Source organism: Ambystoma mexicanum, chromosome 3p (genome assembly GCF_040938575.1).
Source record: "Ambystoma mexicanum isolate Mex_15411 chromosome 3p, UKY_AmexF1_1, whole genome shotgun sequence".
NCBI classification, from domain to species: Eukaryota; Metazoa; Chordata; class Amphibia; order Caudata; family Ambystomatidae; genus Ambystoma; species Ambystoma mexicanum.
This window is the reverse complement of record NC_090925.1, coordinates 907336861-907359799: the sequence shown is the minus strand read 5'-3', so window position 1 is coordinate 907359799 and position 22939 is coordinate 907336861. Positions and strand designations below refer to the sequence as shown.

At 51.1% G+C, this 22939-nt stretch overlaps 1 protein-coding gene across 12 annotated transcripts in view; it reads right to left on the bottom strand.

The window, feature by feature from the left end:
• The window catches only part of ATXN2L (ataxin 2 like), a 1584242-nt gene that overhangs the window by 593678 nt on the left and 967625 nt on the right, over nucleotides 1-22939 (bottom strand). For all 12 annotated transcript variants that reach the window (XM_069652163.1, XM_069652162.1, XM_069652157.1 and 9 more), the window contains one exon: nucleotides 14528-14802. In XM_069652163.1, the coding sequence (XP_069508264.1) occupies nucleotides 14528-14802 (275 nt within the window). The remainder of the gene's footprint in view (nucleotides 1-14527; nucleotides 14803-22939) is intronic.

Below are 22939 nucleotides of genomic sequence, written 5' to 3'. Positions count from 1 at the left end.
ATTCACATGCTCATGAATATTCCCCGTCGTCAGGCTGGGAATCCTCGGTAAAGAAAAAACCAGTATCAGTTTCGTTTCTGATCTGTCTTTCGTAGTAACAACCAATCACTGGTCTCTGCGTCATACTGACCACAGCCAATGACTGCCCTCTACCTAAGCACCGCCTCTGGCAGCCATCTTCAGATTTGGAAGCACGTGAAGTGGCAGTATGACCAAGTGAAGAGCCGCAGAGGGGTAGAGGGGTAGGCGGGAGGGTTCGCATGTGAATCCATGCCAGACCCATGCTGGAGAACAACAGTTACAGGTAAGTAACTTGTTCCTTCTCCAGCATGGGGTCTGGCATGGATTCACATGCTCATGAATAAAGAATACATAGCAGTACACGCATCCACAACCACGGGAGGTGGCAAAGGCTCAACATTAAGCATTACATCAAACTCAACATTAAGCATCTTACCTCCTCACCAGGCTCACCTCAGGCGAACAGGTTGCGCAGCACTGCTTGGCCGACCCTGGACTCCTCCCTGGAATCCCGATCGACGCAGTAGAATTTCGTGAAGGTGTGCGTCGACCTCCACGTAGCAGCCCTGCATATGTCCAGCAGGGGCACACCAGAAAGGAACGCCGTGGTAGCTGCGATCGCTCTGGTGGAATGGGCTCTCGGACGGCCAGGCAGCGGTCGGTTTGCCAACCGATGACAGTACATGATACAGCCGGAGAGCCATCTGGAAATGGAAGCCTTCGAGAGAGCCTTCCCCTGATTGACAGGTCCAAAGTTCACAAAGAGTTGTGACGTCTTCCGAAAACACTTCGTGCGGTCCACGTAGAACTTCAGCGCTCTAGCCACATCCAGCAAGTGCAAAGTCCTCTCAGCCGGCGACGAAGGCGACGGGAAGAACACAGGCAACACCAAGGGTTCGTTGAGATGGAAGTCCGACGGTACCTTGGGCATGAAGGAGGGGTGCGTCCTGAGCACTACCCTCGTGTCGTGAAAAGTCAAGTACGGGGCCTTGCAGGAAAGGGCCTGGATCTCTCCCACCCGTCGTGCGGAGGTGATGGCCACAAGAAACGCTCTTTTCCACGACAGAAACTTCAACGGGGCCGAGTGCAGAGGCTCGAACGGAGGTCCCATGAGCTTGGCCAGCACCACGTTGAGCTCCCACGCCGGGGCCGGCGCCTTCACCGGCGGGAACGATCTGAACAGTCCCTTCATGAACTCTTTCACCAGACGATGAGACCACAGGGACGTCCGGCCCGTGGTTCTGGTGTAACGGGAGATCGCAGCAAGATGAATCTTGATGGACGCGTGTGCCAGTCCAGCTTTGGCCAGCGTCAGCAGGTACGGCAGTACCTGGGGAGCCGTAATCCATAGAGGGTTAATCTTCTGTGCGTGGTACCAGACCGAGAACCTCTTCCATTTGTGTCCGTAGCATTTAAGAGTCGAGGACGCCCTGGCCTTTGCAAGAATCTCTCTGCAGTCGGCCGGTATGTCGTATCCTCCAAACTCTAGCGCTGCAGGAGCCAGGCCTGCAAGTTCAGCGATTTCGGGTCGTGGTGGAGGATGGCGCCTCCTTCCCTGGAGAGTAGATCCGCGTCCACCGGCAGCTTGATTGGCGGGGACGCTGACAAGTCCAGAAGGTCCGGGAACCATATCTGCCTCGGCCACGCAGGTACGACGAGGATCATCCTGCACCGTGACCTCTTGAGCTGGTTGACGAGCCGGATTAGCAGTGGCAAAGGAGGGAACGCGTAGAGGAACAGGCCCTCCCAGGGGAACGAGAAAGCATCGCCCATGCTCCTCGCCTGGGAAAACCTGCTGGCGAACCTCCGGCACTTGGAGTTCGTCGGCGTCGCGAACAGGTCGATCTGGGGTGTGCCCCACCGTCAGAAGAATGGATCCACTAGATCCTGCCGTAGTTCCCACTCGTGGCACGAGCGCAGCTCCCTGCTGAGTGAGTCGGCGATGGTGTTTTTTATCCCTGCCAGATGAAACGGCACCAGAAACATCCTTTGGGCGACTGCCCAATGCCACAGGTCCTGCGCCTCCTTGGACAGTGCTGGGGACCTGGTTCCGCCCTGTTTCTTGATGTAAAACATGGTGGTGGTGTTGTCGGTGAAGATCCTCACCACCTTGCCCTTGAGGGACGGAAGAAAGGACCTGAGGGCCCAAAACACTGCACGGAGCTCCAGGATGTTGATATGTAGGGATTTCTCCGTCGGGAGCCAAAGGCCTCTTGCGTGCAGATTTTCGGTGTGCGCTCCCCACCCTTCCAGGGAGGCATCCGTGGTCACTGTCTCCTGGTGGGCTGGGGTCTGGAAGTCCATGCCCGCCGTCAGATGCGCGCGGGTGCCCCACCACCGGATCGCTCGTCGGAAACTCTCGTCGAGTGTGATCCTTTCCTCGAAGCTGCCCGTCGTTTGGATCCAGCGCGCGTCCAGGAACTCCTGCAACGGGCGCATCCGGAGCCTGCACATGGGAATGAGGTAGATGCAGGAAGACATCATTCCGAGGAGGGACTTGATGGACCTCACCTTGGCCGCGTCGGCCACCAACATCCGCTGCACCTTGCCCAGGATGGTCCTGGTCCTCTCCTCCGACGGGGAGGCCAGAAGGGACACTGTGTTGAGCCTCGCTCCCAGAAACAGAGCGTCTTGCGCGGGCACCAGGTGGGATTTGGCGTATTTCACAGAGAATCCCAGGTCCGTGAGAAGTTGGACGGTCCTTGCCATGTGAACCACGGCGAGCTCCCTTGTCTTGGCTCGGATGAGCCAGTCGTCCAGGTAGGGGTAGACGTGGATCCCTTCGCGGCGCAGCTGAGCCGCCACCGGTGCGAGGCACTTGGTGAACACCCTGGGTGCCGACCGTAGACCGAAGGGGAGGGCTTTGAACTGGTAATGACGCCCTTGGACCACAAACCTGAGGAATTTTCGGTGCCCCTTCAAGATGGGAATAAGGAAGTAGGCATCCTCCAAATCCAACGACGACCGGAAGTCTCCTTCCTCCAGCTGACCCAGGACGTGCTGGAGGGTGACCATCCGGAACTTTTGCGCCTTGATGAACTTGTTCAGACATCGCAGGTCCAGGATGGGGCGCCATCCCCCCGTCTTCTTCTTCACGAGGAACTATCTCGAGTAGACTCCGGAGCCCCGAAGCCTCTTTGGGACGAGTTCGATGGCGCCCTTCTTGAGCATCGCCTTCACCTCCAGGAGAAGTTGAGGGACGTGAAGTTCTTTCCTGGCCACGGGGGGGACGCGCGGACACTTTCTTTGAAACTCGAGCGCGTGGCCCCCGGCCAAGGCGTCCAGCACCCAACGGTCGGTGGAGATGGACTCCCACACGCTGACGAAGCTCGCCAGCCGGCCTCCCACCGGGGTGCTTCGGTGGGGGCCCGACCCCCCGGCCGGTTCAATCCTGCTTCGACGAGGCTTTAGCGCCTTGTCCTTGGCAACGACGGCGGGGTCCGCCAGACTTGCCTCGTCCTCTGTAGGCCTCCTGAGACGACGAGCGGGCTGCTTGACGGTAGGAGGAGAAACCGCCGCCGGAACCTTTGGAGGCGCCCTTGCCTCCGCTGCTCCGAAAGGGCGTCCGTCGTTGTTGCAGAACTCCAAGGGCCCGGGCCGTCTCGGTGTCCGCTTTAATGGCCTGAAGGGAATCGTCCACTGTTTTCCCAAACAGGTTGTTCCCATCGAAGGGCATGTCCAGGACTCTGGTCTGAACGTCTTGACGGAAGTCCGTAGCCTTGAGCCATCCACGCCGCCTAAGGCAAACGCTGTTGCCCAACTGGCGGAACCCAGTGTCGGCGATGTCCGTCGCAACGGTAATGGCGTGGTCCGAAGCCACCTCACCTTCCTGCAGGATCTCCAGGGCCTCTGCCCTCTTGTCGTCCGGCAAGAAGTCCAGCAGGGGAGCCAGTTTGTACCAGAGCTCCCTGTCGTATCGGGCCACGACGAGATGACTCTCCGTCCCATAGCGTCCAATATTTCTTACCTTCGCCGTCCGGTGGGGAAGTCGATGTGGAGGCCGCACCCCCCCCCCCCCCCCCCCGCTTTTTTCCTGGCCGCCGCGGAGACGACGGAGTCCGGGGTAGGCTGCGCCCGGAGGCACAGGGGGCCCGTGTCCGGGACCCGGTACTTTTTCTCGTACCGGTCTCTTCTAGCTGGCGTCGTGGAAGGGTTCTTGAGGAGGGTGAGGCCCTCATCCCAAATGTCGTCTAATAGAGGCACCGCGAGGACCGTCTTCCTCTTGGCCTCGCGCCGCTGATAAAGGAAACCTTCCTTCTTCTTCTCCTCAGGGCAGAGTTGGAAAAGCTCGGATGCCCTGGCGATCATAGAGTGGAACGATCCAATCTCGTCGGGCGGAGAAGCCCTGGTGGGAGGCGACGACGATACATCCTCGTCGTAAACCTCGTCGTCCGTACCCGTCGCTGCCGTGTCAGTCCCCGTATCATCCCCTCGGGTGGACGGGGAGGAGGGCTGGAAGGGGCGCGACGGCTGAAAAGGAGGTGGAGGGTGGATCCTTCTTCTCTTGGTAGGGGGAACACCAGAAGGTCCCGGTTCTGGGTCCCCCGACGGGAGAGGTTCTGTCGGCAACGGTAGTCTCGTCCTTATCTCTGAGCATAAGGACTGTATAGCCAACAAAATGGCCGCCGAGTTGTCTCGCGGCGCTGGCAGAGGGGAATCCGACGGGCGATCAGGGGCCCCGTCGGTACCCTCGACGGTGTCGTCGTCCCCTGCGTCGGGATCCATCCCGACGGGCCGGTCTTCTTCCACGCCGAGGCCGTGGCTTAAGACCTCGACCAGCTCCTCCTCCGAGGTTGAGGCCGAATCTACGACGACGCCCTGCCCCCCCTTTTTCTTCCCCACGGGGGATTTCACGGGGGTCCTATTGATGGGCACAAAAGAGGACTCCCTCCGAGGTGGCAGGGAGACTCTGAGCCCCGAGGTCGCCACCACTGGTGTAGCCTCCACAGGCTGAGCCAGGGCCGCCGCGACAGTTTCGATAGAGGGCTTGGCCGGATGGATTAAGGCCTTCACCACCTTAGGTGCGCTCACCGCCTTATCCTTGAGGGGGGGGGGGACACTGCCTCGCTCCCCCTCCGCCTTCGAGCTCGACCGGGGCCTCTCCAGGAGCTTCGCCGGGTGCTCGGCCTTCCTCTTACCCGACCCAGAGCGTTGGCTCGTGGTTGATGGTGCCGGGGAGGGTGCGCCCTGCCTGGCGCCCGTAGAGCCCGACCGTTCGGCGCTCCCGGTGCCAGCGGACTCGCGGTGCTTGGCCTTATGTTGGACCCCCGTCGCCGGGGCGTCCTCAAAGGTCTTAGAAGACCGCTCGGATTTCTTCCTCTTCTTCTCGCCGGACGGGCTCTTCCCTTCCAGCCAGTTGGCGAGATGTTGATGGCGGTCCTTCATGGTCGCTCCGACATGTTGCCGCAAAACGCACAGTCCTTCTCCACGTGCGTCTTGTCCTCATGTAGGCAGTAAAGACAAAAAGAGTGTTCGTCCTGCTTGAAGACGTTCTGCAGCTGGCATCCAGGGCAGACCCTGAACAGCTTTCCGGGCGTCGAGCTTCCCTTCTCCTGGGCCATGACCGGGCCTGAGAAACTTCTGGAGTCCTCCAAAAGCGTAGCTCGACGAAATATTCACCCTTGAGGTGCGCAGACGAATCCGAAACGGGTCCCCGTTGATCGGATGGAGAGTCGGTGGAGCTTGAGGCTCTTTTGACCGAAAAAACGAAGTTTTTGAGAAAAAACGTGAAAAAAATAGCACTAACGCTCGAGAGCAATAGCACGAGGATCCCAACACATGTACGTGCGGTAAAAATCTGAAGATGGCTGCCAGAGGCGGTGCTTAGGTAGAGGGCAGTCATTGGCTGTGGTCAGTATGACGCAGAGACCAGTGATTGGTTACTACTACGAAAGACAGATCAGAAACGAAACTGATACTGTTTTTTTCTTTACCGAGGATTCCCAGCCTGACGACGGGGAATATTCATGAGCATGTGAATCCATGCCAGACCCCATGCTGGAGAAACGACCTGTAGGGATTTTGGCACCAGGAATCAATTCAATAGGACAGTCGTACTGTCGATGGGGAGGCAATTGTTCTGCCTGGCCCTTGTCAAAGACATCAGCATACTCAGTGTATTTGCATGGTATGGTAGTGTTGCTTTGATGTACCACGCTGATAGTTGAAGCTCCCACCATAGAGGCCAATATGTGTTGCTTGTTTGACACCTCCTGACTGGTAAAGCAATGTTCATTGCAATGAATCGAAGGATACTGGAGGAATCCCGAAACCCAGTCAACGGCGGGATTATGAAGGGTTAACCATGCAAGACCAAGTATGATCTCGTACTGCGGAGCAGCTATGACATCGAAGATGATTTCTTCCGAATGATTATTCGATAATGTCATCTGAACAGATACCGTCTCCTGGGTTACCATACCAGAAGTCAAAACATATCCGTCCACGGTATTAACCGTTTCAGGTTTGTTTTTGTTTACAAGGGGTATGGAACAATTCTTGGCATATGTGATGTCTATGTAATTGTTGGTGGCTCCGGAATCAACCATGGCCTTGGAAACCAATTCTCGTTCACCACAACGTAACGTCACCTCAACAATTACGGGTGCATGTTTAGGAATGGTCCTGGAGTCCGATGAAACACTCGACATAGGGACTCCTGCTATTGTCGAGTTTTGGCGTTTCCCGAACGCTTGATAGGTCTTTTAGGACATGTCGCCAATAAATGCTCGGATGAACCGCAATACATACATAAATGGTTCTTTCTTCGGTTCGCTCGTTCTGCATTGGACAACCGGCCTCTCACGACGCCAATCTGCATGGGTTTGGGGTCGTTCGAGAGGACTGCCGGTGTCTCTGAACGCCCCGAGGCTTGCATGAAAGGCTTTTTCTCTCCTTTCCGAGCATTCCTTCGGGCATCGATTTGTAAAACCAAATCGAGCAACTCTGTGAATCCCGTAGGAACCACCGGAACTGTAGATAAGGCATCTTTCAGTTCTTCTGAAAGACCCTTGTAGAAAACAGCCGTTTTCTTGCCGTCAGGCCATTGAGTTTCGGCTGTTAGTTGATTGAACCGGGCAATGTAAGGCAAAAGAGGCTGATTGCCTTGTTGTAGATTAAGTAACTCAAGATCCATGGCTTGAGTAGCATGACGCATGTCAAAGACTTTACTCATAGCAGCCAAGAGATCGTCACAGTCGTACAACAAAGGGCTATTTGTTTCCAACAAAGGATTAGCCCAAGCAGCAGCTGTACCCCCTAAATGGGAAAGCACGAATGCTGCTTTTGTGGTTAGGTCAGGAAAAGATGTAGGACGGCAAAGAAAATGGAGTCGGCACTGATTAACGAAGGTTCTATAGGTTTTGGGATCACCAGTGAACCGTTCCGGAGGGGCCAAGGGAAACTGAGTGGGCATAACCACATTAATAGTTTCCTGTGGGGGCGTCATAGTCCCAGATCCAGATGCAGTGGCCATTGGAACCTGTGCTCCCTGAGGACTACCGTGCATGGCGTCTTGCATAACGTCCATACGATGCCGTAACATGTCCTGTGCCGTAACCATTTCATTTCTCAAATCGCTGATCAACTGAGTCAAAACAGCTAAAGGATCTGTACCCTCCATGGCTTCTGATTCTGTCAGAGAGCACCAAAGTATTAACTGAAAAGGATACGGTACTCAAAAGGATACAGGTGGTAGGGTCTTCCGGATCCCTGTTCACGCGTTTTGATAGTTGTGAAGTCAAGTTAAGACCTTCCAAATGATACAACTCTCTGACTGGTAAAACAGGCAGAGTGATGGATCACTGGAAAGGGCGTGGGTAAGGTATAGGAAGTCAACCTAGAACAAAATAAAGTATCATGAATAACTGCCCCAACCTGGGTATGATGGAATAGAGAATGTCATGAATGCACACACTGACCTTGAGTCTAGGGCAGATGAATCCAGCAGAGTCTCTTGAGGAATCCAAGGTAGAACAAACGACAAGGAAGGGAAGATTAGTAAGGGAGACTTATCCCGAACGGAACGAGGCTCACGCTAGATACCGGGTTGATGCACCACAGGATAGCGTCCAAAGTACTGTTCACTGTCACCTTCCCGTTATCCTTGAAAGCTTCCTTCCCACGTAGAGTAAAGCATAGAAATGAATCAATCCCCCTGTTAATATCACAGGTGCAGGAGTTGGAAAATAGCGCTCCTTTTAAGGTATAAACAAGTACACGCGGTTCTGTACAGCCGCGAAGAAAAGAGCGTGTGCGTGTGGATTTACACGCGATTAGGATTCACGCAGTCCAGGCCAGCAGCGTTTGAAGACAATATATATGCGTGTGGAATTTACACGCGAGCAGGATTCACACAACACACAACATCATGCCAAGCAGTGACTTGATGGTCCACACCGCAGGGGTCTTCAGTGTCAACAACTGTTGCACCTTGCTCAACAGGGCCGCTATCCTCTTTTCCGAGGGAGCCGCCAGGCAGGAACCACACATTCTGCGATGGTATCAAGCAGGACTTTGGATAGTTGACGGAGAATCCTAGACCTGTCAGCAGCCGGACGGTCGCCTCTGTGCTCTACGGCCATCTGCCTTGACTTTGTCCGGATGAGCCAGTCATCGAGGTACGGGTACACATATCCCCTGCAGATGCAGATGGGCTGCCACTGGTGGCACACACTTTGTAAACACCCTGGGTGCCATCTTCAGTCCAGAGGGGAGAGCCTTTATTTGGTAGTGCTATCCCAGTACTATAAAACACAGGAACTTCCGATGCTTTTCGTGAATGGGGACGTGGAAGCAGAAGTCCTCCAGATCGAGCAACGTGAAGAAGTCTCACTCCTTCAGTTGGCCGAGCACATGCTGCAAAATGACCTTCTTGAATTGTTGCGACTGGCGCTGCAGGTCTAGAATGGGCCTCCAGCACTCAGTCTTCTTTACCAAGAAGTATCTGGAGTAGACGCCGGAGCCCCAGAGCCGCTGTGGAACCAGCTCCATTACCCCTTTTCTCATCATGGCCCGTACTTCCTGCAGGAGTTGGGGGATGTGCTGCGCCTGCCGGGCCTCCATAGGTATCTGCAGACACTTTTGCTGGAATTCTAAAGTGTCCATGGGCGAGAGCGTCCAGCACCCATCGGTTGGTGGAGATCTTCCATTCGCTGACAAGGCCGCCAGCCAGCCTCCCACCGGGGTGCATGGGTGGGGGCCCGACGTCCTGGGGGGTTCAATCTTGCTTCGGGGCCTGCGTGCCGCCTTGGAAGCAATCACCAAAAGCCTTGGAACGGCCTCTCTAGGCCGCCTTGGTCGTGGTACGGGAGGGTTGATGGTACGAAGTGGACCATCTGCCGAAACCCTTAGACGATCTGTCAGACTTCCCACCGGAGGCACGAAAGGACGGGCAGTGTTGAAGAGTGCCCAAGGCACAGCCCGTCTCAGTGTCAGTCTTAATGGCCTGTAAGGACGCATCAGCCTTCCCAAAGAGGTTGTCCCCATCAAAGGGCATGTCCAGAACCCTTGTCTGGGCTCCCAGACGAAAGTTGGTGACTTTCAGCCAGCCACGACAACTGAGTCGGACACCGTTCCCCATCTGTTAGAACCCTGTGTCTGCGATGTCCAGGGCCACCGTGATGGCATGGTCCGATGCCACCTACCCCTCCTGGAGGATAGAAAGTGCCTCGACACGCTTGTCGGGTGGGAACTCTAGCATCGGGGCCATCTTATACCACAGCTCCCTGTCATATCTGGCCAGAATAGCAAGGGAGTTTGCCACCTTGACTGTTGACGCCGCCGAATAGAATACTTTTCTTCCCATGCATCTAACTTCTTCCCCCCGCTATCCAGAGGGACAGAGGATGAAGACGAGTGGGGGGAAGGGGGGGCTTAAACTACTCTTTCCTTGCTGCCGTCGAGGCCACCGAGTCTGGTGAAGGCTGTGATCGAAGGCACTTTGGTGCAGACTCCGGCATCCAGTACTTTTTCTCCAGCCAATCCTTCTTGGCTGCGGCAGTGTTCCTCATCAAAGCCAGGCCTTCCTCCCAATCGCCGTCTGGGGGAGGCACTGCCAAGATGGTCTTCCTGTTGGCATTGCGTTGTTGATATAGGAAACCTTCTTTCCTGGTCTCCACCAGTGTCAGATGGCAGAGTTCTGACGCTCTGGTGACCACGGCATAGAACCACCGCACCTCATCCGGGGGCGAGGCCCTTGGCAGCGGCGAACCCCCTGCCGTGGGCATGTCGTCCATGTCAGTCGGCATGTCCATCCCTGTGTCCCTAGGGGGAGGGCACGTGTTGAAGTTGATGAGGCGGCATAGGGTGCTGCTTCCTCATTTTTGCCAGGGGTTGGTCCGGTGCCACCAGGGCCGGCAGTGTCATCGGCATCAGTTTCTGAATCACAGACACCAGGGTGTGCAGGGTTGAAAGGATGTCCAGCGACCCATCCCTCGGAGGGATCCACACTGTTCATCCGGGCATGCTCTATGAGATCCCACTCAGCTCCTATCTACACGCACGCGCAAGAAGCTAGCGGTCCAGCCCGCTCACTCATATGCGAATATACTGTTTAACAATAGTCAATACATTAAAAACGAGCTTCCACCATGCGCGAGAAGTTAGCGGTCCGGCACGCTCACGGGCTTGCGCACAGACTCTCTAAATACTATTTAGAACAGTAATTACTGGGAAATGTTACAGACCGGAGAAAACCATTTGATGCTCCGGATACCCAAGGATTTCGGACACACACGCAGGCAGTACATAGAGGTGAGAAATTGATTCAGACTGATTTAGCAAGCGAAGCCCTGGTTTTTACACCGTATTACTTTATGAATACCATGCACATATTAAGAGGTTAGATTGACCAATTGGTCTAGTTAGAATGATACAGCCAGACCAACAGTATGGGGGAGAGGTACCCCCTTTTCACTCCACTAACACATAGTGGTTCACTACAGTAATTTATAAATACACTCCTGAGATAAGTGTACTGAGCATACATTTTTCCCCCTGTTTTTTCTTTAGAAACTCTTTCAGAACAAATCTCCTTGAAGTACTATTGTCCATATACAGAGCAGATTAGGTGCAGTTAAACCTATCAACAAGAGGGTGTCCAAAAACCAGAAAGCAAGGTGACATTGGCATCAAAAGAAGGTGCATTAAGAGAAATGTTTTGTATTGTCTGAAACGTGACTTTTCAAGTTATAATTTCTTACAGCTGAGTTTTTCAATATTGAATCAGTGATAAAACACTAATAGTGAAATACTGTCTATGTTTTTACCTTAGGAATTGAATTCAAGAACATGTATTTTTGGAACAAATAGTGTCATTGGCCCGTAAGATGGACTGTCAGAAAAGTCCGAAACGCGTTGGCAACACATTGACAAATTTTGATACTATTTTGGTTTGGTGACTTTTAACCAAGGAACTTGATGACTTTTTTTTTGTCGTTACTTAAAAAGGGATCTTGTGAATTCATGTATGAGAGAAAAAAGTCTTATGATTTAGAATGTGTAACAATAAGGTTTTGAAAAAAATTATATATTTTGATTAAAACAACCCATGAAGGGTTTTTCTACTTTTTCTAAAGTTGTAATGTTTTGTATCTAATAACTGATCTACGAATTGTGAAAAACCTTTGAATTGAATCAGAAGTGTAAAACACAACTGTTGGGTATCTCAACAGTTAAGCGGTGGTTACACACCCATTTCAACCCCTTCATACCTTAGTAACTTAAAACCCTGAGAAAAGAAATTATATCCTCAGTTAAATTCAGAATTGCAAGCAGTGAGAATCCCATTAAAGCTCACATGCCTGCGACACCAATACATTTTTGGGATTGTATTCTCTTGGGAGTGCACTAAGGGTTGGCAGGTAGTAATACATTACTTTTCTTCTGGTAGGCTGACTGGGCCCTGCGCTGTCATCGATGGCAGGTCGGCCGTCATCACCTGTCATCATCACCTGCATCCTCCTGGACCGTGTGGACGGACGTTTGGTCCTCCTAGGAAGAAATGTCTGTGCCTTGGAGTATGGTTGAGGCCTCCCCCACCCCCTTTTTTTGCATCCCAGGGAGTCTGGTTCAGGCTCGGGGATGGCATCCTCTTTTTCCAGTGTCCTCTCCACCGGCTTGGCCGATACCTCCTGTCTCGTGGGCAGGGATACTCTGGGCACTGCCGGGGCTACCTTGCCTGGGTCAGCCTCCTTGGCCTTCAAGAGGGCTGCCACCACCAACTCGATCATTGATTTCACCTTGCCCTTCTGGGGTAGGTCAGTCACATTTTCCTGCGCATTCGCCTTCTCTGGCTTTTCCCTCAGCTTCACCGGGGAGCTGGAGCGATGGCTGAAGATGGTGAAAATAAGCACCATGCCTGTCACGGGACCCGGTTGTGCAGCTCTCCTGACGGAAACTGACTTTCGACGCTTGCCCTTGTCTTGGGTCCCCACAGATGGGGCACCTTCAAAGGACTTAGAATCCCGCTCTTCGTACCGGCCGGTCCTGGGTGAGGCATGCCCAGGCTTCCCACAGAGGGGAGAGGTCTTGGCACTGAGCCACGCCGCCAGCCTACTGTGACGATCCTTCACGGTTTGGAGAACCAGAGGCAGATTTCACAATCCGCTTCCCAGTGATCCGTATGGAGACAGTAGAGGCAATGGACGTGTTTGTCCTCTATAAACACATTCCACAGTTCACAGCTGGGGAAGAGCTTGAAAAGGGAGCTTCTCTCCTCCTCCTCCAACATGGTCCGGGGTGTGGAGTTTCACTCATGTCCCAATCTAAGACTTTCAGGCACCACAGATGTGGAGTGAGACCAGACAGTGCCACCTTCCTGAGGGACACGGACATATGCGCGCGCACACACACACACACACACACACACACAACTAGCCGGCAAAAGCAGCAGATTTCTCGTGCAAGTGCATGACCTTATATGGGATTTCCTGACCGGACAAGGCAGAAAGAAGGCACAGCAACAATATCATCAATGAACGAGCACCTAACCTGTGGGGTGACCATTTAGGCCATGAAAAAAAACCCACAAAAAAAATCAAAAACTATGGGTGGGTATAGCCCTTACATCGTAGACACCTAGGGAGAATAATGTAATGTGATGGCAGTAAGCAGTAATGTGAATAATTGATCAGACTACTTTTACTGTGATTTCTTCTACAAGAAGAATGTGTTTTGTGCATTTACAGGCTGCATTTGCGGTTTTGTCTATGCACAACATATCCTGCATTTATGCAAAGGTGCACAATTCTTGACGACATAGGTTGCACTTTATTCTTGCCTTTTTTGCACATTATTTTTGCACTGAGTCTTAGCCATTCTCATAAACATTAGATGAAATTAGAAATATACTTTGTCAATTGTTTACATCTTGTATTTGTATGTGCTGTGTGTCGTGGTGATTGTGTGGTTTTCATTATATCTATTTTTAAATCTTTGATGATTAATAAAAGGTATCTAAGTATCTTCTTAATTGTGGTTGGTCAGTGATTCATGTTCAAGGTCCAGCATAAGATAGTCATTAACTGAATAGATTAAAATTATTTTTATCGTTTCTCGTGATAAATCACTTTGTGTTTGTATTATCTTAGGGCATTAACCACCTTCAGTAGCCATATATGGTAAACGGAAATGTGCACACTAGAACGAACACAAAAATGGTAAAAAAAAAAAAAAAATAGATTTGCCACCACCAAATTATCTTTAGGAACATATCAAAGTAAACAAAAATCTGAAATATAAAAAGACTAGAGTGTTATAAAAGTATCCCTACTGCACTTTAAGATACTGTGTGCACTGTTAAAAAGTTTCCAAAAGGGAAAAAACGACAAAAGGGGAAACTGTTTCCCAGTACTGAGAGTCTGAAGGAATTATCAGTTTCCCCATGACAAATTAGCAAAAAAGGCCAAGGCAGGGAAATTAAGTCTTCACTTCCTTGTAAGAAGTCAGGACATGTTTGAAAAAAACAAAAGCAAAACGTTTGGGGTCCATAGAAATACAAATGAAAGGTTTTCAAAAGACAAATCTCTCATAACCACAGAATTAACAGGTATTTTAATAGGTCAAAAGATAATGTATATTTTTAATCTCCATATTTTATGTGCGTTATGCATTTTGGAATATTTTGATAATTATGGCTAAATTGTGTTGAGTAATACAATGTCAAGCTTTTATATATGAACAAAACAAAACCTTCCACAAAAAGAAAGGGTTAATGGTGCATAGGTGTAATTCTGTGGAAACAGTTGGTCAAGGGATTCAAAAGTGGCTTTGAGTCGGAGTTTAAGTTAGCCAAGCTCTTGTAAGGTACAACCAGGACCACAGTAGCTCCAAGCAATGTCAGTCACTTGAGACCGTTCCCCCTGCTTCTGACTCTTGCCTCTACAAACACCACAATGTTTTACTGAGTTTCGTACTGGTCTGTTAACCTTCTCTTTAGGTTTGGTTTTGCCGAGGCATATGTAGTTAAGAAAACCAGAGCATTCCCATCCCAGAGGTCTGTACTTACTCCAGAAGTGGCCCGCCCTCCTTCTCTTCCGACTCAGACTTGCTTGGAAGGGTATCCGACTGGAGCAGACCCTCCATTTCTTCACAGTTTCCCTTCTCCCCAGGGATCTCCAGGAGCTCCACGCTTGTGCTATCGATTTCACCCAGTGCAGGATCCGGCTCGTCTGCAAACTCACAGCTTGAATTTTCAGTAGACTGCAACTTAGCCTCCACACCATCCGTGGCTCTGAGCATGAAGGGCTTAATATCAGCCTCTGGGGAGTCGGTGGACTGGAGCTACAGAAAGAGGAGATGTTGTATGAAGTAGAGGCTGAGCAAGTTTTGGTCTCGTGCCAAAATCACACCAGCCACCCAACCAACTTCAAGAGAAGAATATGCTACTTCCATATAACAATGCTTTTAACTCTTGGAAACGCAATTGGTACTGTACAGGCAACTCTGTGGCTCAATCTGTAAAACTCTTAATGATCACACTCTTCTCTCATTTTTCCAGTGGCCAGACATGCACATGCAATCAAATGCCCTATTTGATTCAAATTCTGGGAATTGCAGTTTTTCACATTTTGATAAAGGCAGAAAGAAATAGAAAGCTCCAGAACCTAAAGGGTACACATCAGAGCTGGCTGGCCTTCTCATGCATGGCCACAGGAATCTTGAGCTCTACAAACAGGCAAAGTGCATAATTAGTAACAGGTGAATGAATATGACAATTACACTCAAAAAAGGGGCTGTACAATCGAGTCTGAAGGAGGGTATCAGAGTTGATGTCTGAGTTGGGTTGTAAGAAAATTATGTAAACATGGAAAGAACTACCTGATTTACAGCACAGACTTTCCACTCCAAAACCACTATTACTGCAGTTTTTGTACAACCTCATGGAGATGGGTGAACCACCGCCAACACTTGCGGGGCAAGAGGGGAGAAACCGGTCAGGAAAAGGAAGCTAACCTGCGTTTAAAGAACAAAATTGCTTGCTTTAATGTTCTTTCTATGGATTCAACTCCCGCAGATTCCTCATCTGATATATATTTCATACAGCTCTGCTGCTTCGGAATATTTTTGACAGTGGTGTAATGGACCCCGGCCGTCGAACCATCTTGCTCGGCATCTGTTCATCGGCTCTGGACGTGACGTCAGAAGTCGAATAAACACCACGTCACTACGCCCCACACCTCAGTTTCCCCCTTTTTTCTGCCGAGCACATCATGCTGCATAGGGCTAAGGAATAAGTCACTTAACTTTAACTATTGTTCCCGAGCATGGGAATGGCATGGATTCACATGCTCATGAATATTCCCCGTCAGGCTGGAAATCCGCAGTAAAAGGAAAAAACAGATTCACTGTCTTTTTCCTATAAAAAAAATAAAAAATAAAAAAAAAAAAACAGCTCTGCGTCATACTGTCCCCAGCCAATGACTGCCCTCTCCCGTAGCCCCTCCTCTGGCAGCCATCTTCATATTTGGTAGCAGTAAAGTGGCAGTATGACCCAAGAAGAGCTGCAGAGGGGCAGGACGGAGGGTTCGCATGTGAATCCATGCCAGACCCATGCTGGAGAACAATAGTTACAGGTAAGTAACTTGTTCCTTCTCCAACATGAGGACTGCCATGGATTCACATGCCCATGAATAACGAATAGATAGCAATACATACATACATACACAACCACAGGAGGTGGCAAGGCTCAACAGAAGCAATTACTCTTACCTCCGGAACAGGCTCGCATTCAAGCAAACAGGTTGTCTAGTACTGCTTGGCCGACCCTGGACTCCTCTCTGGAATCCATGTCGACGCAGTGGAATCTTGCGAAGGTGTGCACAGACCTCCACATAGCAGCCCTGAAGATGTCCAGCAGGGGCACACCAGCCAGGAACACTGTCGTTGCAGCGATAGAGCTGGTGGAATGGGCTCTTGGACAGCCGGGCAGCAGTCGGTTTGCCAACTGGTGACAGTGGTGATACAGCCAGAGAGCAACCTGGAAATGGAAGCCTTGGACAAAGCTTTCTCATGGTTCACAGGATCAAAGTTCACGACTAGTTGAGACGTCTTCTGGAAACTATTTGTGCGTGCCAAATAGAACTTCAGATCATGTGCCACATCCAGCGAGTGCAAAGTTCTTTCAGCCGGTGACGAAGGTGTCAGAAAAAACACAGGCAACACCAAAGGTTCGTTGATGTGGAATTCCGACTGAACCTTTGGCATGAAGGAGGGGTGCGTCCGCAGGACCACCCTCGTGTTGTGAAAAGTCAGATAAGGCTGCTTGCAGGACAGGGCCAGGAACGCACCTTGTCCCCTGGCAGAGGAGATGGTGACGGGAAAAGCCGTTTTCCACTAAAGGAACTTGAGGGTCTTGATTCGTAGGCTCGAAGGGGGCACCAATGAGCTTAGTCAGTACCACATTGAGTTCCCACGCCGGGGCAGGCGCCTTCACCGGCGGGATCGATCGAAACAGTCCTTTGAGGAAATCCTTCACTAGACGGTGTGACCAAAGAGAAGATCGTCATGGAGACCTGGTGTAGCGGGAGATTGCCGTCAGATGCACTTTGATTGAGGCGTGCGCCAACCCCGCCTTGGCCAACGAAAAGTATTGAAGGATCTGCGGGGCCATGACCCTTAGATGTTTGATCCTCTGCGTCCCGCACAGTGTTGGAAAATGCTTGCACTTGTGCCCGTAGCACTTAAGAGTTGACGACGCTCTGGCCCTGGCAAGGACCTCCATGCAGTCCGCCAGTAGCTCGTACCCCCCGAACTCTAAAGCTGCAGGAGCCAGGCCCTCAGGTTCAGTGATCCTGGGTCGTGATGTAGGATTATGTCTCCTTCGGCAATCAGATTTGTGTCCACTGGCAGCTTGACTGGAGGAGACGTCGACAGGCTGAGAAGGTCCGGGTACCAAATCTGCCTCGCCATGCCGGTTTGACGAGGATCATCCTGCAAAAGCATTGTTTGAGTTGATTGATGGCTCGTGTCATGAACTACAGAACACGCCCCTTTTGGACTTCCTGGTCCTTGTCTCATCGGGGCTTATACTCCCTTGTACTTCCAACATGGCCGTCCACTGTGAAACACCTTCCTCGCTCTACACCGTGGACGTAGCGTGTTCTATTTTTAGACCACGCCTCCGTGCATCTCAATGCTATTGCTCCGTAGCGACCAGACGTGTGCTCCGTAGCTCGCGGTATTGTTTCCCTTGCTTATTCCAGCCATCCCCTTTCCTAGTCCCTTTCCTCCCTTTCTTGATTCCTGGACTCGTGTGCTAGTAGCGCACTCTGTAAATTTCCCGGATTCCTGGATCCTTGCATCCCGGGACTTTGAACGCACGCTGGAGTCGGAAGAGACTTGTGCAGCCTTATTCAAGACTCGATCCGTCCGCAAGAAGGCATCGATCAATAAATCCAGCAAAGATCGAACTCGGGTGAGAAGGGTGGGGGGGATTCTCCTTGACAGCTCGCAGCAGGAGAGGCGACGGCGGGAAATCGTACAGGAACAGGCCATCCCACGGGAAGGAAAACGCGTCACCCATGCTACTCGGCTGGTGGAAGCTGCTGTCAAATCTTTCGCATTTGGAGTTTGTCGCTGTCGCAAACCAATCCATCTGGGGTCTGCCCCACCTGAGGAAGAGGCTGTCCACTTGATCTTGCCGTAGCTCCCAATCGTGGCAAGAGCGCGAGCGAGTCAGCGATTGAGTTCTTGACTACCCCCAGGTGAAAAGGAATGAGGAAGATCCCTTGGCCGATGGCCCACAGCCACAAGTCCTGCACCTCTCTGGAGAGGTGCTGGGGATCTGGCGTCCCACTGCTGCTGGATGTATAACATTGTGGTGTTATTGTCCGTGAAGACCCCAACCACCTTGCCCCTGAGGGACGGAAGGAACAACTTGAGGAACCAGAATACTGCTCGCAGTTCCAGGACATTGATGTGAAGATCTCTCTCCTACGGTAGCCAAAGGCCTCTTGTGTGGAGACATCTGGTATGGGCCCCCCAGCCCTCCAGGGAAGCGTCCGTGGTAACCATCACCCAGTATGGGGGGCTCTGGAAATACGTGTCCCCAGAGATGTTGGGAGCACACGCCCCACCACCTTATCGCTTGACGGAACTCATTGTCGAAAACAATCCTGTCTGCAAAGCTTCCGGACACCTGGATCCACCAAGCGTCCAGGAATTCATGAAGGGGTCGCATCCACAACCTGCAGAGTCTGATCAGGTAAATACACAACGACATCATGCCGAACAGTGACTTGATGGTTCGTGTTAGGGAGACCTCTCAGAAATATGCTAATTCCCTTCTACCTTAGAGACTCCCAGCTCTTTTGCTGGACTTTAGGACTTAATTTTTATCCTGGAGAGAGAGAGACCTTTTTCTCACTCTCTCATGTATTTTTATTTGATGTGAACCCTCCATTTCTTTGGTTTTGGAGTCTGATAAACTCCATGGGCAACAGCATTTTACATTGTGACACACACCACCTTTGGATTTCTGCCAAGGTTTAAATACCTTCGCTTGGATAAACTACTGTTTCCAAGAGTAGTTAAGTAAATTTACCTTTTTAACATTGTAGACCCAGCACACACCATCTTACATAGAGTGCTGGAGGGTTACTTAGTATCCCCTTTGACTTCTCATGGTTCCCTTTTCTACAATTAATGGCTGGTGGCAATGGTCTTTTTCCTACCATTGTGTGTTTTTACCGTGAGCTGCGTTCGCAGCTGCAGTATAGCACCCATGGGTGCCCATTTTGTCAAAATGGCCCGGTCTTATTTTTTTGCCATTTCTTGTTGGAAAGGTCCTTCTTGAAATTCCCTCTGCGTGCCAAACCAGATTTGTTCACTTTGTTTGCGTCTTTGGCGGGTTCGCTGCTGAAGCCCGCCTTTGGATACAGTGTTTCTGGCAAGGCAGGAAGCGAGGGAGGTTCCCGAAACTCCCAGTGCTTAGATACCTTGCTTAGTGTCCTTGGTTACAGGAATGCACCCCAAGGAGATTGGCTGGCTGTCCCTGGAGGACAGCCACCCTGCTGTGTGAGTTACAGCTAGGCTGAGAATAAATAGGAGCAACTTGTATAAAAGGCAAGGTCTTTTGCAAGGAAGGCAGAGTCGACAACTGGACGAAGGAACCAAAGAAGCAGCAACTTGCTGTAACCTCCTGGACCTTTGGTTTGCCCATTGAAGCCACGCTGCATTGCTGAAGCTCCGAATTTCTAATAGACTAGAGAAGCCCTGCAAGGACGACTTCTCCCCTTGGGTTGGTGGGACCGATCAGACCCAAGACGAACTCGACTGGAACCCCTCTCTCTGCTGGCTGTACTTCTTTACTGCTGCAAGAACTGAGTGCCAGGGGACAGGAACACCAGAATCGAGTGCATCCTTTTTAAGCCTGACCCCAAGCTCCTGGAAGATCCTCTGGACTTGAAGCAGGATTTACCAAGCCTGAGCAATCTCAACAGAGTGCTAGATAGACACCAGAAGCAAGGAAAGTCCACAAGGTGTTGAAGAACTGCAGTGGTGCTATTTGCGAGTAGCTAAAACCGCAAAGTGCTGCTGATCTGAAGTGTGTCCCTTGCTGCCGCCGATATGCAAACCATAGTGCAGGAGTCCCCAGACGTCCTCCCTCTTGTCCCCACGACTGAGACCCAGGAACAACAGGAACTACAACAGGAACAGAAGCCAGCTGGAACCTTTTCTTCAGACTCAAAGCACTGTGAACTAGGGGTACTTACCTCTTCTGTGTAACTTGCTTGCTCTCAGTTGAGACTTGCATTTGCTGCCTTTTGCAGAGTTGCTTGCAGCTTTGCCCTTCACAAGCCTCCCAGCTTGAGGTCCAACAGTGATTTCTTTTACAACAAAACTCTTTAAAATTGTGCAAGACTGTTGTGCTCATCTTCAAGAAGTGCCTCAGATCCCCTAGACTTTGCTCAATTGACAGTGATGGTGCTGGCTCCCTGAAGACTTTTCTGACCCTCTGACTTTGTGTTCATCTGTCCCTCCAAAATGTCAGACATACCTTACTTGTATAGCTTGGAAAGGGTTAACCTACATTGCGTTGGGGAATTGAAAAGTGCTTACATGTTTGAGAAACTAATTAACCTTTGTTTCCATCCCCAACCTTTTCCTTTTTACCATAACCTTAGTATTACCACTTAAGTGTGAAAAGTGATATATAAATGCCCACAGTTTCCGAACCATTGAAGTCGCCTCAGTCACTCTACCAACTTGTGTAGTACAGGCCTATACCAAAGGTTGGGTTACCTATTGCCAAGAGGACAAGGCTGGTGTCTCCAACAGGGTTACTACATACAATCTTGCCTAATAGTCCGCACCATGGTGATCTTCAATGCCAACAGCCGTTGCACCTTACCCAGAATAGCCGCTATTCTCTCTTCCGAGGGGATAGCCGGGCAGGAGACCATGTTGAGCCTGGCCCCCAAGAACAGTGCGTTCTGCGATGGAATGAAGCAGGACTTTTTAAGTTCACGGAGAACCCGAGATCCGTCAACGGCCCCGACGGTTCTTTCCATGTGTTCGACGGCGACTTCCCTTGACTTGGCACGGATGAGCCGGTCGTCGAGGTACGGGTACACATGTATCCCTTGTAGACGTAGATGGGCTGCCACTGGTGCCAGTCACTTCGTAAACACTGTGGGTGCCGACTTCAGTCCCAAGTGAAGGGCCTTGAGTTGGTAGTGCTTTCCTTGTACGACAAAGCACAGGTACTGCTGATGCTTCTTGTGAATGGGGACATGGAAGTAAACGTCTCCTAGATCAAGCAACATCAGGATGTCCACTTCCTCCAGTTGGCCGAGCACATGCTGCAACATGACCATCTTGAATTTGTCGCTTGGAAACAGCTCTATCGCCCCTTTTCTTAGCATGGCCCGTACTTCCATGCAGGAAGTCAGGGATGTGCTGCTCCTGCCAGGCCACCAGTTGTATCTGCAGATGCTTCTGCTAGAACTCTAGAGTGTGACCGTGGGCGAGAGCATCCAGCACCCATTGGTCAGTGGAGATCTTCTTGCACTCGCCGACAAAGCCCGTCAGCCAGCCTCCCACCAGGGTGCATGGGTGGGGGGGCCGACATCCTGGCCAGTTCATTCTTGTTTTGGGGCCTGCGTGCCGCCCTGGGAGCAACAACGATCTTGGCCACCTCTGAAAGCCTTGGAAAGACCCCTGTAGGCCTCCTGCATCGTGGAATGGGACGGCTGGCGGTATGAGGATGATGCCCTGCCGAAACCCTTTGACGATTTGCCGGATTTGCCTCCTGAGGCACGAAAGGAAAGACTATGTTGCTGAAGCATGCCAAGGACACAGGCCGTATGTGTCGGTCGTGATGGCTTGCAACCATTCGACGGCCTTCCCAAAGAGATTGTCCCTGTCGAAAGGCATGTCCAGGGCCCTCGTCTGAACTTCCTGCCGAAAGATGGTGGCTTTCAACCAGCCACGAAGACAGAGGCAAACACTGTTCCCATCTGTCGGAAACCTGTGTCCGCGATGTCCAGTGTGTTAGGGAGAATTCTCATAAATGTGTTCTTGCCCTTCACCTTAGAGACCCCCAGCAACTTTGCTGGATTTTGGGACTTGATTTATTTACCTGGAGAGTGTGAGAGCCTTTTTTCCCCCCACTCATGTATTTTGATGTGCGTTTTACTTGTGTTCTTGGATTATGGGGGTTTTGACAACTCCATAGGCATCATCTTTTCATGTGTGTTACACAGCACCCTCAGTGCAGTGACACAGGGAGCCCTTTTAGGCTGTCCCAAGGTTTAGATACCTTCTCTGGGATAAACTCCTGTTCCCCAGAGAAAGTAAAGTTAAATTGACTTTACTAGTCTTTTTAAATTCCTGGACCCAGCACACCCTATCTTCCTACAGAGTGCTGGAGGGGTTACCTAGTATCCCCTATGTCTAGAAACGTATTTAGCAGTCCAATGCTACCCTTTCCTCTCGAAATGGCTGGTGGCAGTGGTTTTACAACGAACTACCATGATTTTTCCAGATCGCAAACACCGGTAGCGTTAAATCGCGGGAGCCATGTTTTCAAGATGGTGTCTGAGCATTGTTTTTTTAAACGGGTCCCGGTCTTTTTTTCCCCCATTTCTTTTTGGAAAGGTCCTTCTAGAGTTTGTATCTGCATGCCAAACTTGGTTTGGTCCCTTTGTTCCTACGCCTTTGGCGGGCTTCGGGACTGAAGACCGCCTCTGGCGCCTGAGTGTCTGCAGTGGGCAGGAAGTGTGGGAGGTGCCCGAAACTCCCTGTGCTTAGTCTCTTAGGAGACCCAAATGCACTCGGGCAAGATTGGCTGACTGTCCGGCAAAGATAGCCATCCTGGAATGAATGGGAGAAAACTGTTGAAAAGGAGAGTCTCTTGGCTTGGAAGGCACAGTCGGCCACTCGAACGAAAGAACCGAAGATGAGCTGGAAGAGGACG